The 14,841-nt window shown below is 39.5% G+C and overlaps 1 protein-coding gene across 1 annotated transcript in view; it reads left to right on the top strand.

Moving 5' to 3' along the window:
* Positions 1-426: 426 nt before the first annotated feature.
* The window catches only part of pold1 (polymerase (DNA directed), delta 1, catalytic subunit), a 56,774-nt gene continuing 42,359 nt past the window's right edge, over positions 427-14,841 (top strand). The window contains exons 1-6 of the mRNA XM_061974508.1: positions 427-580; positions 5,888-6,079; positions 6,142-6,255; positions 6,319-6,459; positions 10,947-11,072; positions 11,136-11,304. Coding sequence (XP_061830492.1) covers positions 5,890-6,079; positions 6,142-6,255; positions 6,319-6,459; positions 10,947-11,072; positions 11,136-11,304 — 740 coding nt within the window. The 5' untranslated portion in view covers positions 427-580; positions 5,888-5,889. The remainder of the gene's footprint in view (positions 581-5,887; positions 6,080-6,141; positions 6,256-6,318; positions 6,460-10,946; positions 11,073-11,135; positions 11,305-14,841) is intronic.

Raw genomic sequence — 14,841 nt, 5'->3', positions numbered from 1 at the left:
GAATAAAAATAAAAGGCAACAATGAGAATAAAAATATAACAGTAAAATAAGAATACAACAAGAGAAACTAGGCAGTAGTGACCATGTTATGAAAAATGATTGCACTGTTATTGTTTTGCATCCCCTGTCATCCTAGTACCTTTATATCAACCAAGTCAATAAAAATAAACAGGAAAAGTACATCTCGTGGCTATGATGACATGCAAGTAGAGGTTTGATGATTCATGTAAAACAAAGATGATAGAGTTGTAGGCCACCATAAATATATATATATATATATATATATATATAGAGCATATTAATAACAATCCAACGTGTTATTTGGAATGGTCTTTACCGATGACACTTCCGGCTTTTAGGCGAGACTCCGCCTTGTCCGTGACGTCACTGTATACTTCCTCGCAGAATGGGCGGAGCTGCTAACCGGAAGTCATTTTCCGCGCGCTCGGGTCAGACTTGAAGAAGAGTGGCGGGAGAGTTTGTCAGCGTGTTACCGTTGGAAAGAACCAGCTAACTCTCAGCGAACTTTGTCACAAAGTCAGCGGACATCAATATTCCACGCAGCGGTCCGCCACACTTGGTAAGATGGACCATCGAGTCACATTGGCGGCCTTTTCCTTCTTGTCGTCGTTGCTTACTTGCTAGCTTGTCGATGTAGCAGCTGCTTTGTCCTTCTTTCGCACAACATGGAAGACTTGGAACCATTTATACTTGGAACCATTTATACCTGGAACCATTTATACTTGGAACCATTTATACCTGGAAGACTTGGAACCATTTATACATGCTGACGTCAAGGGAAATAAGGATGCACTAAAGTGATCCAGGTGCGACACTACTGATTAAACACCATGTAGCTCATTTAGCAGCTAACTAAAGTAGTATATCTACAACAGGTGACACCACTCAGTGTTATAATCTGCATAAAAATACATTAAAGTAGTATATCTACAACAGGTGACACCACTCAGTGTTATAATCTGCATACAAATACATTAAAGTAGTATATCTACAGCAGGTGACACCACTCAGTGTTATAATCTGCATAAAAACACATTAAAGTAGTATATCTACAACAGGTGACACCACTCAGTGATATAATCTGCATAAAACACATTAAAGTAGTATATCTACAGCAGGTGACACCATTCAGTGTTATAATCTGCATACAAATACATTAAAGTAGTATATCTACAGCAGGTGACACCACTCAGTGTTATAATCTGCATAAAAACACATTAAAGTAGTATATCTACAACAGGTGACACCACTCAGTGATATAATCTGCATAAAACACATTAAAGTAGTATATCTACAGCAGGTGACACCATTCAGTGTTATAATCTGCATACAAATACATTAAAGTAGTATATCTACAGCAGGTGACACCACTCAGTGTTATAATCTGCATACAAATACATTAAAGTAGTATATCTACAGCAGGTGACACCACTCAGTGGTATAATCTGCATAAAACACATTAAAGTAGTATATCTACAGCAGGTGACACCACTCAGTGTTATAATCTGCATAAAAACACATTAAAGTAGTATATCTACAGCAGGTGACACCATTCAGTGTTATAATCTGCATACAAATACATTAAAGTAGTATATCTACAGCAGGTGACACCACTCAGTGTTATAATCTGCATAAAAACACATTAAAGTAGTATATCTACAGCAGGTGACACCACTCAGTGTTATAATCTGCATAAAACACATTAAAGTAGTATATCTACAGCAGGTGACACCATTCAGTGTTATAATCTGCATACAAATACATTAAAGTAGTATATCTACAGCAGGTGACACCACTCAGTGTTATAATCTGCATAAAAACACATTAAAGTAGTATATCTACAGCAGGTGACACCACTCAGTGTTATAATCTGCATAAAACACATTAAAGTAGTATATCTACAGCAGGTGACACCACTCAGTGTTATAATCTGCATAAAAATACATTAAAGTAGTATATCTACAGCAGGTGACACCACTCAATGTTATAATCTGCATACAAATACATTAAAGTAGTATATCTACAGCAGGTGACACCACTCAGTGTTATAATCTGCATAAAAATACATTAAAGTAGTATATCTACAGCAGGTGACACCACTCGGTGTTATAATCTGCATAAAACACATTAAAGTAGTATATCTACAACAGGTGACACCACTCAGTGATATAATCTGCATAAAACACATTAAAGTAGTATATCTACAGCAGGTGACACCACTCAGTGTTATAATCTGCATAAAAATACATTAAAGTAGTATATCTACAACAGGTGACACCACTCAGTGTTATAATCTGCCTAAAAACATGTCATTGAGTGTTCTTACATTGAGCACATAGTACTTTTCCTATTTGTTATCTATTAATTGTGGCAAAACAATACAGGGATTTTTACTGTTAATATTTTCAGTGCATCTTTTGAAATCATCACAACATTACAACTTCTACTTAAAAAAAAGTGTTCTTTCACCAACATGATCAAAGTTAGGCATTGGAAGGCCATGACCAGTGAAGATGGGATTGATGGTTTTTGGAAGGTCCGTTCTGAAGACTGTCTCGCTTTCATAGATGGTTTATTTAAACTATTTTTTTATCACTGCTATCAGTTTTAAGGTAAAATGTGAATCTGGATTACAATTTACAAGTATAATACTGTCCTGGTGGGAGTCATCCTGAAATATTGGCTATAATTACATTTTTGTTGTTTTCATTACAAACATTCCCTAAAGTGCTGACATATTCCCATGTGATCGTTAAAAAGTTAACATTTTTAAAGAGTTAAAGTAGCAATGATAGTCACACACACACTAGGTGTGGTGAAATTATTCTCTGCATTTGACCCATCCCCATGTTTACCCCCTGGGAGGTGAGGGGAGCAGTGAGCAGCAGTGTGCGCCACGCTCGGGAATAATTTGGTGACTTAATCCCTATTTCCAACTCTTGATGCTGAGTGCCAAGCAGGGAGGTAATGGCTCCCATTTTTATAGTCTTTGGTATGACTCGGCCGGGGTTTGAACTCACAACCTACCCATCTCAGGGCGGACACTCTAACCACTAGGCCACTGAGCTGTGATGTGACAGCTTGCACACCAAATATGATTTATTTTATCCTCGTGTGTGTGTGTGTGTGTGTGTGTGTGTGTGTGTGTGTGTGTGTGTGTGTGTGTGTGTGTGTGTGTGTGTGTGTGTGTGTGTGTGTGTGTGTGTGTGTGTGTGTGTGTGTGTGTGTGTGTGTGTGTGTGTGTGTGTGTGTGTGTATTAGGGGTGCAACAGTACACAAACATTTTGGTTTGGTACCTACCTCGGTTTAGAGGTCACGGTTCGGTACAGTAAGAAAACAAAAAAATATAAATTTTTTGGTTATTTATTTACCAAATGTGTAAACAATGGCTTTATCCTTTTAACATTTGGAACACTATAATAATTCTGCCCACATTAATCAACATTAAACTGCCTCAAGTTGTTGCTCAGATTAAATAAAATTACAAAACTTTTCTTCTACATATAAAAAGTGCAACATTAAACAGTTTCAATTCAACTCATTATGCTTAATTTATTACAGCATTTGGGAAGCCTGTAGTTGGTTTTTATTATGTAAATGTTATATTTTTATCAACATGTGATAGCAGGGACCCTGCCATTCAAAACTAGACTGCTACATTACTAATGATTCATGTAACTATAGCTGAACAAATAGTACAATAGCAATAGGAGAGACTATTCATCCCTGAGTTCATGTAGGCTTAATGATGCACTTACATTATTATATCAACTATCAGAGACAGAAACTCTTCATTTAACATAATGTCCTTTTTTGCTGCTTCAACACAGAAAAAGGTCAAGTGAAATAACAGACAGACAGGGCTTTGCTGTCCGTAACGCACACGCACACACGCACGCACACACACACCGCAAAATGAGCTAATGTTACGCTAAAAGCCAATTAGTGGACAGGGTGAAAACCTTTAAATTCCTCGGGACTCACATCAGCGAGGACCTCAGCTGGGATCACAACACCCAACAAAGAATAAAGAAAGCCCAGCAGCGACTGTACTTCCTAAGAAGGCTGAGAACATTTGGCATGCCACCCAACATTCTCAGCAACTTCTATAGAAGTACGGTTGAGAGTGTCCTTACCAGCTCAATCACGGTCTGGTATGGAAACTGCACTGCTAAGGACAGGAAGGCACTCCAGCCAGTGATTAAAAGTGCTCAGTACCTTCCCCTCACTACAGGACATGTACTCTACCAGGAGAGCACACAACATCATAAAGGACAGTACACAGTCTCTTCAGCCTCCTACCATCAGGCAGACCATACAGGAGCCTGAAATCCAGGACTATGAGACTGACAAACAGTTTCTACCCACAGGCCATCAGGCTTGTGAATGCTAACTGGTGAATGCTAGCCCCGCCCCTGTTTTACTTTTGTCTTTTTGAACAAAAGACAGCTACCATGACCACCCCCGAACTGTGAACCATCACTGTAGACACTTTTCACCTTTGATCACTAAGGACACTTTAACTGCTGCTGTGACCAAATGTCACCTCCATATTTATACTGTTGACTGTCAATCAGAATGTGCAATCATGTTATGTTACTTACTGTATACATTTGTATTTGAGCTAAGTACCGTGTGACTTATTGAAGGGTGGACTAGCAAAGTAAGATTTTCATTGTATGGCAAACTGTCTGTTTAACTGTGCATATGACAATAAACAATCTTCAATCTTCAATTAGCCTTCACCTCAAGCCAGGACTGTGAGTTAGCTGAGCTGCCTTTTATGTTTCTAGAAGGTCAACGGTCTCATAGTGATGTTACTAGTAGTTGACTGGGAGGTGTTTATTATCATTTGGGGAGAGTCCGCGGCCTGATGCTCACCTGCTAAACACTGACTACATGCGCTCTGAATACTCACTGCTGATTGGCTGTTACTGCTCTGTGTGTAACCAATCAGATGGTTGTGTGGGTGGGACAATGCTGGCTGCTGTGTAGAGGACTGACAGAGACAGAAGGTACACAACCGAACCGGTTCAATACAAATACACGTACCGTTACACCCCTAATATGCATACATACATACATACATACATACATACATACATACATACACATATACATACATATGTATGTATATGTGGGCAATTGCCGACGCTGTATCTGCATGTGCATTAAGGCTGCCAACTTAGAATCAGTTCTCATTGTTACTTAAGAGAGCCGTTGAAATAATTAACAATAAACTGTATTAATGGATTCAATAAGTATAAATAAAATAGAACAAAAATTAAACTAATATAAAAATTGACTTTGACATTGCACCAGGAAAGTGAATCCAAATAAAAATAAGTAAATACAATTAAAAATGTAATAAAACGTGTGTGTGTGTGTGTGTGTGTGTGTGTGTGTGTGTGTGTGTGTGTGTGTGTGTGTGTGTGTGTGTGTGTGTGTGTGTGTGTGTGTGTGTGTGTGTGTGTGTGTGTGTGTGTGTGTGTGTATATATATAAGGGAACCCTTTAGGTATGACTAATTTTCTAATTGCCTCCACCATATCTGCATGTGCATTAAAAAAAATGACTCCTAACTTGGAATCGGTTCTCACCGGTTACTCAAAAGAGCCGATTTGTTGGCCAAGGTCACACCTCCCCTTGACAGCCCTCTTCTGTCCGTGCACTCTCTGGTCACCTCCCCTTGACAGCCCTCTTCTGTCTGTGCACTCTCTGGTCACCTCCCCTTGACAGCCCTCTTCTGTCCGTGCACTCTCTGGTCACCTCCCCTTGACAGCCCTCTTCTGTCCGTGCACTCTCTGGTCACCTCCCCCCTTGCTCCAAAAATAAACATTTTCACTTTTTCTTTTTTCCGGTCACAGTCATGAATTTGAACAAGAGGCGCAACGGGGGCCCTTTGGGGGCCGGCATGGCCCTGGCCAAACGCAGCAAGGCGGCCGGTGAATGGGAGGACAGCCCCTCGCACTTTGAGGAGGAACTGTCCATGTTTGACGACGCAGAGCTGGACTCTGAGGAGACGGAGGGGCAGGCAGGACACGACGTCATCCCTGTTGGTATGGAAGATCTACTGGAATGTTCTTGTTGTCAAATAACCTTGAGAACCGTGTGTTGTCAGGTGACCTCTTTTCAGCAGATCTCAACCCGCGCTGGCGGAGGCCTCACGCCCCCCCGCTGCAGCCCACCTCTGACTCTTTAGTCTTTCAGCAGATTGACCTGGACTATTATTTAGGTAGTTCATCCAGCATTTGCAGCGTTTCCTGCAGCCTTTTTCATCTTGTGTTGTGTTCTGTAGGAGCGGCTGTGGCGGGCATGCCCGGACAGCTACAAGGAAAAGTCCCCATCATTCGAATGTTTGGGGTGACGGACGACGGCAACAGCGTTTGTTGTCACATTCACGGTTTCGCGCCTTACTTCTATGTCCCGGCTCCGAGCGGTGAGTACCGCCTGTCCAATACAATACTTTGAACAATTCATTCATTTCAGCAAGTCTACTAAAACATTTGGACTGGCACACATAGAATAAAAAAAAACAACACTTTATAATGGGACTGTGTGAATGTACACACAGTAGGTGGCATTGTAACTCCACTTCCTGTGTGCCAGAGAATAAGAAGACATAGCAGGAGGGATCAACTTTGTCACTTTGAGTAGTCAGATCAGGGCTGATTGATACAGCCAAAAAAAAGGATCCCTATTTAGTTTTTTCATGTCATCCGATTACAATTATTATCACAATTAGAGATTGGTGCTGAATGTGTTACGGTACTCTCTTGGTCAAATCCATCGGTGCGTTTGGTTGCGTGACGTCCGGTTGCTGACTTACTTGACCATCACTCCAGCTGCGCTGACCTCTAGGCCACGTTCTCATTTTCAATGCCAACAAAGAAATTGGCTTTCCAATGTAAGTAAAGTCACTTTTCCAAAAATGCGCTAGCTTGATGCTAATATACATTAGCTTTGCTATTGACATGCTACTGATTAGCATTAGCGATTTTATTTAACATCTCCCGATTTCTTATGAAAATTATGACTAAGATGCACGTTACCCTCCAACTGAGCTACTGTGTGGAACAATTTGTCTTGTGGATTAATAAAGTTTGTCTAAGTCTAAGTTGCAATCAAACAGTTGGTGCTTCATAAATACAGTACTTGGAGTATTAACACTTCTTGGGGCACAACAAAGACACACCATAAACTATACACATGTGATGATATAACAACTGGACAGAAGTTATCATCAATCAGCTCATTTTTAAATGTCGCAATAAAAATATTTTATTATCAAACAAAAATTGTCTTTTCAGATGTGAACAGAACCTACTCCAAATCACAAGATTGATGTGGTTTTAAAGCATCTGTACTAAAAACAAAGACACCAGGTATTAGTTCCAACTTTCTTAACATGCTGAGTAAATACAAATTAAACAAGAAGATTTTTAATCAACAGTAAAAGGAATAAAAGAAAAATAAGTAGTTTACACGTCATAATACAGCAGAGATGGGCCAAATGGCCTCAAATAGTGTTTATTTGGCATGGAAATGAAACCGCTTACAAAGGCTCCTTGTGTAGCTGACGTATGCCGTGTAACATTTTGCATTATTTCCTCCAAACTATTGTTCATTTACTGCTAACAGGATGGCAACATCAATTACTGTTTGAATCATTTCCTTTTTACATTTTTATTACACACAAAATGTAGAATCAAGTAACTCCACAAAGGCAAAAACTACCATTGCAGGGTTTCCATCTGTGGGGGTGTGGTTATGGGCGTGGTCACCATGAGGTCATTAAATCATTTGCCTAATCCGCTGATTTTCTTAAAGGGGAACATTATCACAATTTCAGAATGGTTAAAACCATTAAAAATCAGTTCCCAGTGGCTAATTATATTTTTCAAAGTTTTTTTCAAAATTTTACCCATCATGCAATATCCCTAAAAAAAACCTTCAAAGTGCCTGATTTTAACCATCGTTATATACACCCGTCCATTTTCCTGTGACGTCACATAGTGAAGCCAACACAAACAAACATGGCGGAAAGAACAGCAAGCTATAGCGACATTAGCTCGGATTCAGACTCGGATTTCAGCGGCTTAAGCGATTCAACAGATTACGCATGTATTGAAACGGATGGTTGTAGTGTGGAGGCAGGTAGCCAAAACCAAATTGAAGAAGAAACTGAAGCTATTGAGCCATATCGCTTTGAACCGTATGCAAGCGAAACCCACGAAAACGACACGACAGCCAGCGACACGGGAGAAAGCGAGGACGAATTCGGCGATCGCCTTCTAACCAACGATTGGTATGTGTTTGTTTGGCATTAAAGGAAACTAACAACTATGAACTAGGTTTACAGCATATGAAATACATTTAGCAACAACATGCACTTTGAGAGTGCATCAATTAATATATTCTGTAGACATACCCTCATGTCAGCAGGCCAGGGAAGCTAGGGTCGATATTCTTCTCTTGATCATCTTCGGTGGCATAAGGGACGGTGTGAGCCAAGACATCCGGGGGGTTTAGCTCGCTCGTCTGCGGGAACAAACTGCCGCCATTGCTTGCCGTGCTAGCGAGGTCCTTTGTCCCTGAATTGCTCACACAGTCCGGCAGATTCAATGGAGGTCTGGCGGCAGATTTCTTTGACTTTATGGTTGTAAATGCATCTGCTTTGAGTGTCGCAGGATATCCACACATTCTTGCCATCTCTGTCGTAGCATAGCTTTCGTGGGTAAAGTGTGCGGAACAAACGTCCAATTTCTTGCCACTTTGGCATCTTTGGGCCACTGGTGCAACTTGAATCCGTCCCTGTTGGTGTTGTTACACCCTCCGACAACACACCGACGAGGCATGATGTCTCCAAGGTACGGAAAACACTCGAAAAAAACGGAAAATAACAGAGCTGATTTGACTCGGTGTTTGAGAAAATGGCGGATTGCTTCCCGATGTGACGCCACGTTGTGACGTCATCGCTCCGAGAGCGAATATTAGAAAGGCGTTTAATTCGCCAAAATTCACCCATTTAGAGTTCGGAAATCGGTTAAAAAAATATATGGTCTTTTTTCTGCAACATGAAGGTATATATTGACACTTACATAGGTCTGCTGATAATGTTCCCCTTTAATAAATTGAGCGCGCTCCACCTAAACAAGACCACCGGCCTTGACAATATTCCCTCCAGATTCCTTAGGGACTCTGCCTCCACCATTGCCTCAATCATCACGCACATAATAAACCTCTCAATTAAACAAGGCCAAGTACCTTTGTACTTTGACAGCGTTAACCACGCTATACTGTTGGACAAGCTCAGAGCAATCGGATTTGATAAAACCTCATGGAGCTGGATGCAATCTTACTTGGAGGGGAGGGAACATGTGGTAGAGGTGAACGGCACCGTGTCCCCCCCCTCTCAGTGAGCTGTGGAGTCCCCCAAGGCAGTGTATTGGGGCCTTTACTGTTCCTAATATACATAAAGGACTTGTCATCAGCATGCGACTGTGAATTGTTCTTGTTTGTGGATGACTCGGCCCTGCTGGTATCAGACAAGGACAAGTCACAGGTGGAGAAAATCCTCAGTAGAACTTGCACCTGGCTCGCTGACAACAAGCTATCCATACACTTGGGTAAAACTGAATCCATCCTGTTTGGGTCCCACATCAACCTTAAGAAAGTCAATGACTTCACTATAAAAGTGGGTGACATTGTTATCACCAGGAAAGATGAGGTCACCTACCTAGGTTCCATTCTAGAGGCTAATCTTTCCTGTGATCAAATGGCAACCAAGGTCATCAAAAAGGTCAACCAACGAACGAACGAGATTTCTCTACAGAATCTCCTCTCTGGTCAACAAAAGCACCATGAAGATTCTAGCGGGAACTCCCATTCAACCCTTTTTCCATTACGCATGCACCTCCTGGTACCCTAGAACCTCCAAAACCCTAAAATCTAAACTCCAAACATCCCAGAACAAGCTAGTCAGATGACTTCTAGACCTCCACCCCAGATCACACCTCACTCCTACCCACTTCTCCAAAGTGGGCTGGCTGAGGGTGGAGGACAGAGTAAAACAACTTGCACTGAGCCTGGTCTATAAAATCCGCTACACCTCCCTGATACCAAAGTACATGTCAAACTACTTCCTTAACGTAGATGACCGCCATAACCACAACACCAGGGGGAGCTCCACTAACCACGTTAAACCCAGATTCCCATCTAACAAAGGTCTTAACTCATTCTCCTTCTATGCCACATCAATATGGAATGCACTCCCAACAGGTGTAAAAGAAAGGGCATCTCTATCCTCCTTCAAAAGCACACTAAAAGAACACCTCCAGGCAACTTCAACCCTAAACTAACACCCTCCCTTCCACATCCCACCTCCCCGGATTGTAAATAACCAAATGTAAATAATCAAATGTATTTCTAATGTATATACTTGTTCTTATGCTATGTGAACTCACTATGTTCTCTGCTCGCTGTACATATCCTACCAAGTCACACCTACACTGTTTCAATGTCCATTTCTCTGATGATTCAATTGTTGATGACTGAAGTATGTTATCAACCAAACTGTCCTCATCCCACCCCCCGGATTGTAAATAATGTCAATAATTCAATGTATATACTCTGATGATGAACTTGTGTGATGACTGTATTATGATGATAGTATATATTTGTACCATGAATTGATTAACGTGGACTTAAACAAGTGTAAACTTATTGGGGTGTTACCATTTAGTGGTCAATTGTACAGAATATGTACTGAACTGTGCAATCTACTAATAAAAGTTTCAATCAATCAAAAAAACTCTGCCTCCCCAAAAATGCTGTGCCCTGCTTTTTGTGTGCAGGCGGGACACAAAGTGAACAAGGAGTTGGTAAACAGAAGTGGTTAGCACATTTCTTTCTCTCTGGTTCCAGGGTTCATGCCTGATCACTTGGGCGAGTTTAAGCGCGAGCTGAACTGTGCGGTGTTGAGGGACATGCGCTCCAACAAAGACAACATCTCCATCACGGTGCTGGCCGTGGACATCACTCGCAAAGAGAGTGAGTACATGTGACCGTGGGACAAGCGACATTATGAAGCAAATGTCATTCTCCCCCCCCCAGACATGTACGGATACCACGGGAAGAAGGTTTTGGACTTCTTACGGATCACCATGGCCATGCCGCGATTAGTTGCCCCCGCCAAGCGGCTGCTGGAGCAAGGCTTGAAGTGCGGACCCTTTCCCCTCCAGAGTTACCAATCCTTTGAGGCCAACATAGATTTTGAAATCAGGTACGTGCTTTCAAAGGATGTGGGGAAAAAAAGGTGAAATAAGTGAAAACATGTTTTATAGTTTAGTTTCTTCAAAATAGCCACCCTTTGCTCTGATTACTACTTTGCACACTCTTGGCATTCTCTCCATGAGCTTCAAGCGCACCAGTGAAGTGAAAACCATTTCAGGTGACTACCTCTTGAAGCTCATGGAGAGAATGCCAAGAGTGTGCAAAGCAGTAATCAGAGCAAAGGGTGGCTATTTTGAAGAAACTAGACTATAAAACATGTTTTCACTTATTTCACCTTTTTTTGTACATAACTCCACATGTGTTCATTCATAGTTTTGATGTGACAATCTACAATGTAAATATTCATGGGAATAAAGAAAACGCACCCCAAAAGGGAAAAACGGTAGAAAATGGATGGATGGGCAAAGAAAAGACATTGCATGAGAAGGTGTGTCCAAACTTTTGGCCTATACTGTATATACACACATACATATATATAATGTGTGTATATACACACATATATATTATATGTGTGTATATACACATACAGTCGTGGTCAAAAGTTTACATACACTTGTAAATAGAGTAGAAAGTACTTTATTGATCCCTGAGGGAAATTCAGCACAACAGTTCGCTCACAATAAACAATAAACACTTAGGTTTTAGGTAAAGAACATCATGTCATGGCTGTCTTGACTATACAATCTTTTCTACAACTCTTTTTTTTTTTTGTGATGTAGTGATTGGAGCACATACTTGTTGCTCACAAAAAACATTCATGAAGTTTGCTTCTTTGATGAATTTATGATGGGTTACCTCCAAATTGTTCAGGACAAGCTAAAATCATCAGCCTGGAGGTTGGGTCTTGGGCACAGTTGGGTGTTCCAACAGGACAATGACCCCAAACACACCTCAAAAGTGGTAAAGGAATGGCTAAATCAGGCTAGAATGAAGGTTTTAGAATGGCCTTCCCAAAGTCCTGACTTAAAGGTGTGGACAATGCTCCTGCTCGTGGTGCCCAAGACCAGACTTAAAACCAGGGGAGACAGGGCCTTCTCTGTGGTCGGCCCTAAGCTCTGGAACATTCTGCCCCTCCATGTTCAAACTGCTCCCACAGTGGAGTGTTTTAAGTCTTGTCTTAAGACCCACTTTTATTCTTTGGCTTTTAACACTACGTGAGTTGTGTGGTCCTCTGTTGTCCTCTGTTTTTAAAAAAAATAAAAATTTTGATTTCTATTTACTGTTTTAATTGGTTTTACCCTTTAAAATAGTTTTTAATCATATTTATTTTTATATTAGTTTTATATTTATTTATTTTTTGTTTTTATTCAGTCATTGGTGGAGCATAATATTGTTTTTAACCAATCAATCAATCAATGTTTATTTATATAGCCCTAAATCACAAGTGTCTCAAAGGGCTGCACAAGCCACAACCACATCCTCGGTACAAAGCCCACATCATTTAAAATGGCTGTGCAGCACTTTGGAAACATTCTTGTTGTTTAAATGTGCTTTATAAATAAAGTGGATTGGATTGGATTGGATATATCACTATATCCATGATTAAATGCTTTATAATTCCATGCAATTCCATTCAATCCACATGCACATCCACTGTACAAACATACATATACACATACTGTACATATACATTCACTGTACAAACATACATATACACATACTGTACATATACATTCACTGTACAAACACATATACACATACTGTACATATACATTCACTGTACAAACATACATATACACATACTGTACATATACATTCACTGTACAAACATACATATACACATACTGTACATATACATTCACTGTACAAACACATATACACATACTGTACATATACATTCACTGTACAAACATACATATACACATACTGTACATATACATTCACTGTACAAACATACATATACACATACTGTACATATACATTCACTGTACAAACATACATATACACATACTGTACATATACATTCACTGTACAAACACATATACACATACTGTACATATACATTCACTGTACAAACATACATATACACATACTGTACATATACACTCACTGTACAAACACATATACACATACTGTACATATACATTCACTGTACAAACACATATACACATACTGTACATATACATTCACTGTACAAACATACATATACACATACTGTACATATACATTCACTGTACAAACATACATATACACATACTGTACATATACATTCACTGTACAAACACATATACACATACTGTACATATACATTCACTGTACAAACATACATATACACATACTGTACATATACATTCACTGTACAAACATACATATACACATACTGTACATATACATTCACTGTACAAACATACATATACACATACTGTACATATACATTCACTGTACAAACACATATACACATACTGTACATATACATTCACTGTACAAACATACATATACACATACTGTACATATACACTCACTGTACAAACACATATACACATACTGTACATATACATTCACTGTACAAACATACATATACACATACTGTACATATACATTCACTGTAAAAACATACATATACACATACTGTACATATACATTCACTGTACAAACATACATATACACATACTGTACATATACATTCACTGTACAAACATACATATACACATACTGTACATATACATTCACTGTACAAACATACATATACACATACTGTACATATACATTCACTGTACAAACACATATACACATACTGTACATATACATTCACTGTACAAACATACATATACACATACTGTACATATACATTCACTGTACAAACATACATATACACATACTGTACATATACATTCACTGTACAAACATACATATACACATACTGTACATATACATTCACTGTACAAACATACATATACACATACTGTACATATGCATACATACACTAATGCACATAATCACGTTTCATCAAACATAAATGAATGTTGTTGCCCTAGGGCAGTGGTTCTCAACCTTTTTTCAGTGATGTACCCCCTGTGAAAATGTTTTTAATTCAAGTACCCCCTAATCAGAGCAAAGCATTTTTGGTTGAAAAAAAGAGATAAAGAAGTAAAATACAGCACTATGTCATCAGTTTCTGATTTATTAAATTGTGTAGCAGTGCAAAAATATTGCTCATTTGTAGTGGTCTTTCTTGAACTATTTGGAAAAAAGATAGGTTTTTATTTATGTTTATAAAGGATTTTTGAATGGTTGCTATTTTTAGAATATTTAAAAAAAATCTCACGTACCGCTTGGCATACCTTCAAGTACCCCCAGGGGTACGCGTACCCCCATTTGAGAACCACTGCCCTAGGGTAAACTGGGTAACACATGGCACACGGACAAAGCTTAACCTATTGTTACTATAACAATCTACAAGGTTAATGTAGGTTGCTTCTCTTTCTTCCCCTCCATTTTTCTGCTTTCTTTCGTATCTCAAGTTATCATGACGTATATGTATTGTTGCATTTAAACTGTATTGTTGATAATAAAGGTCAATTATTGG

Source organism: Nerophis lumbriciformis, linkage group LG22 (assembly GCF_033978685.3).
Source record: "Nerophis lumbriciformis linkage group LG22, RoL_Nlum_v2.1, whole genome shotgun sequence".
Lineage (NCBI taxonomy): Eukaryota > Metazoa > Chordata > Actinopteri > Syngnathiformes > Syngnathidae > Nerophis > Nerophis lumbriciformis.
The sequence above is the reverse complement of the archived record's forward strand: the minus strand, read 5'-3'. Positions and strand labels throughout refer to the sequence as shown.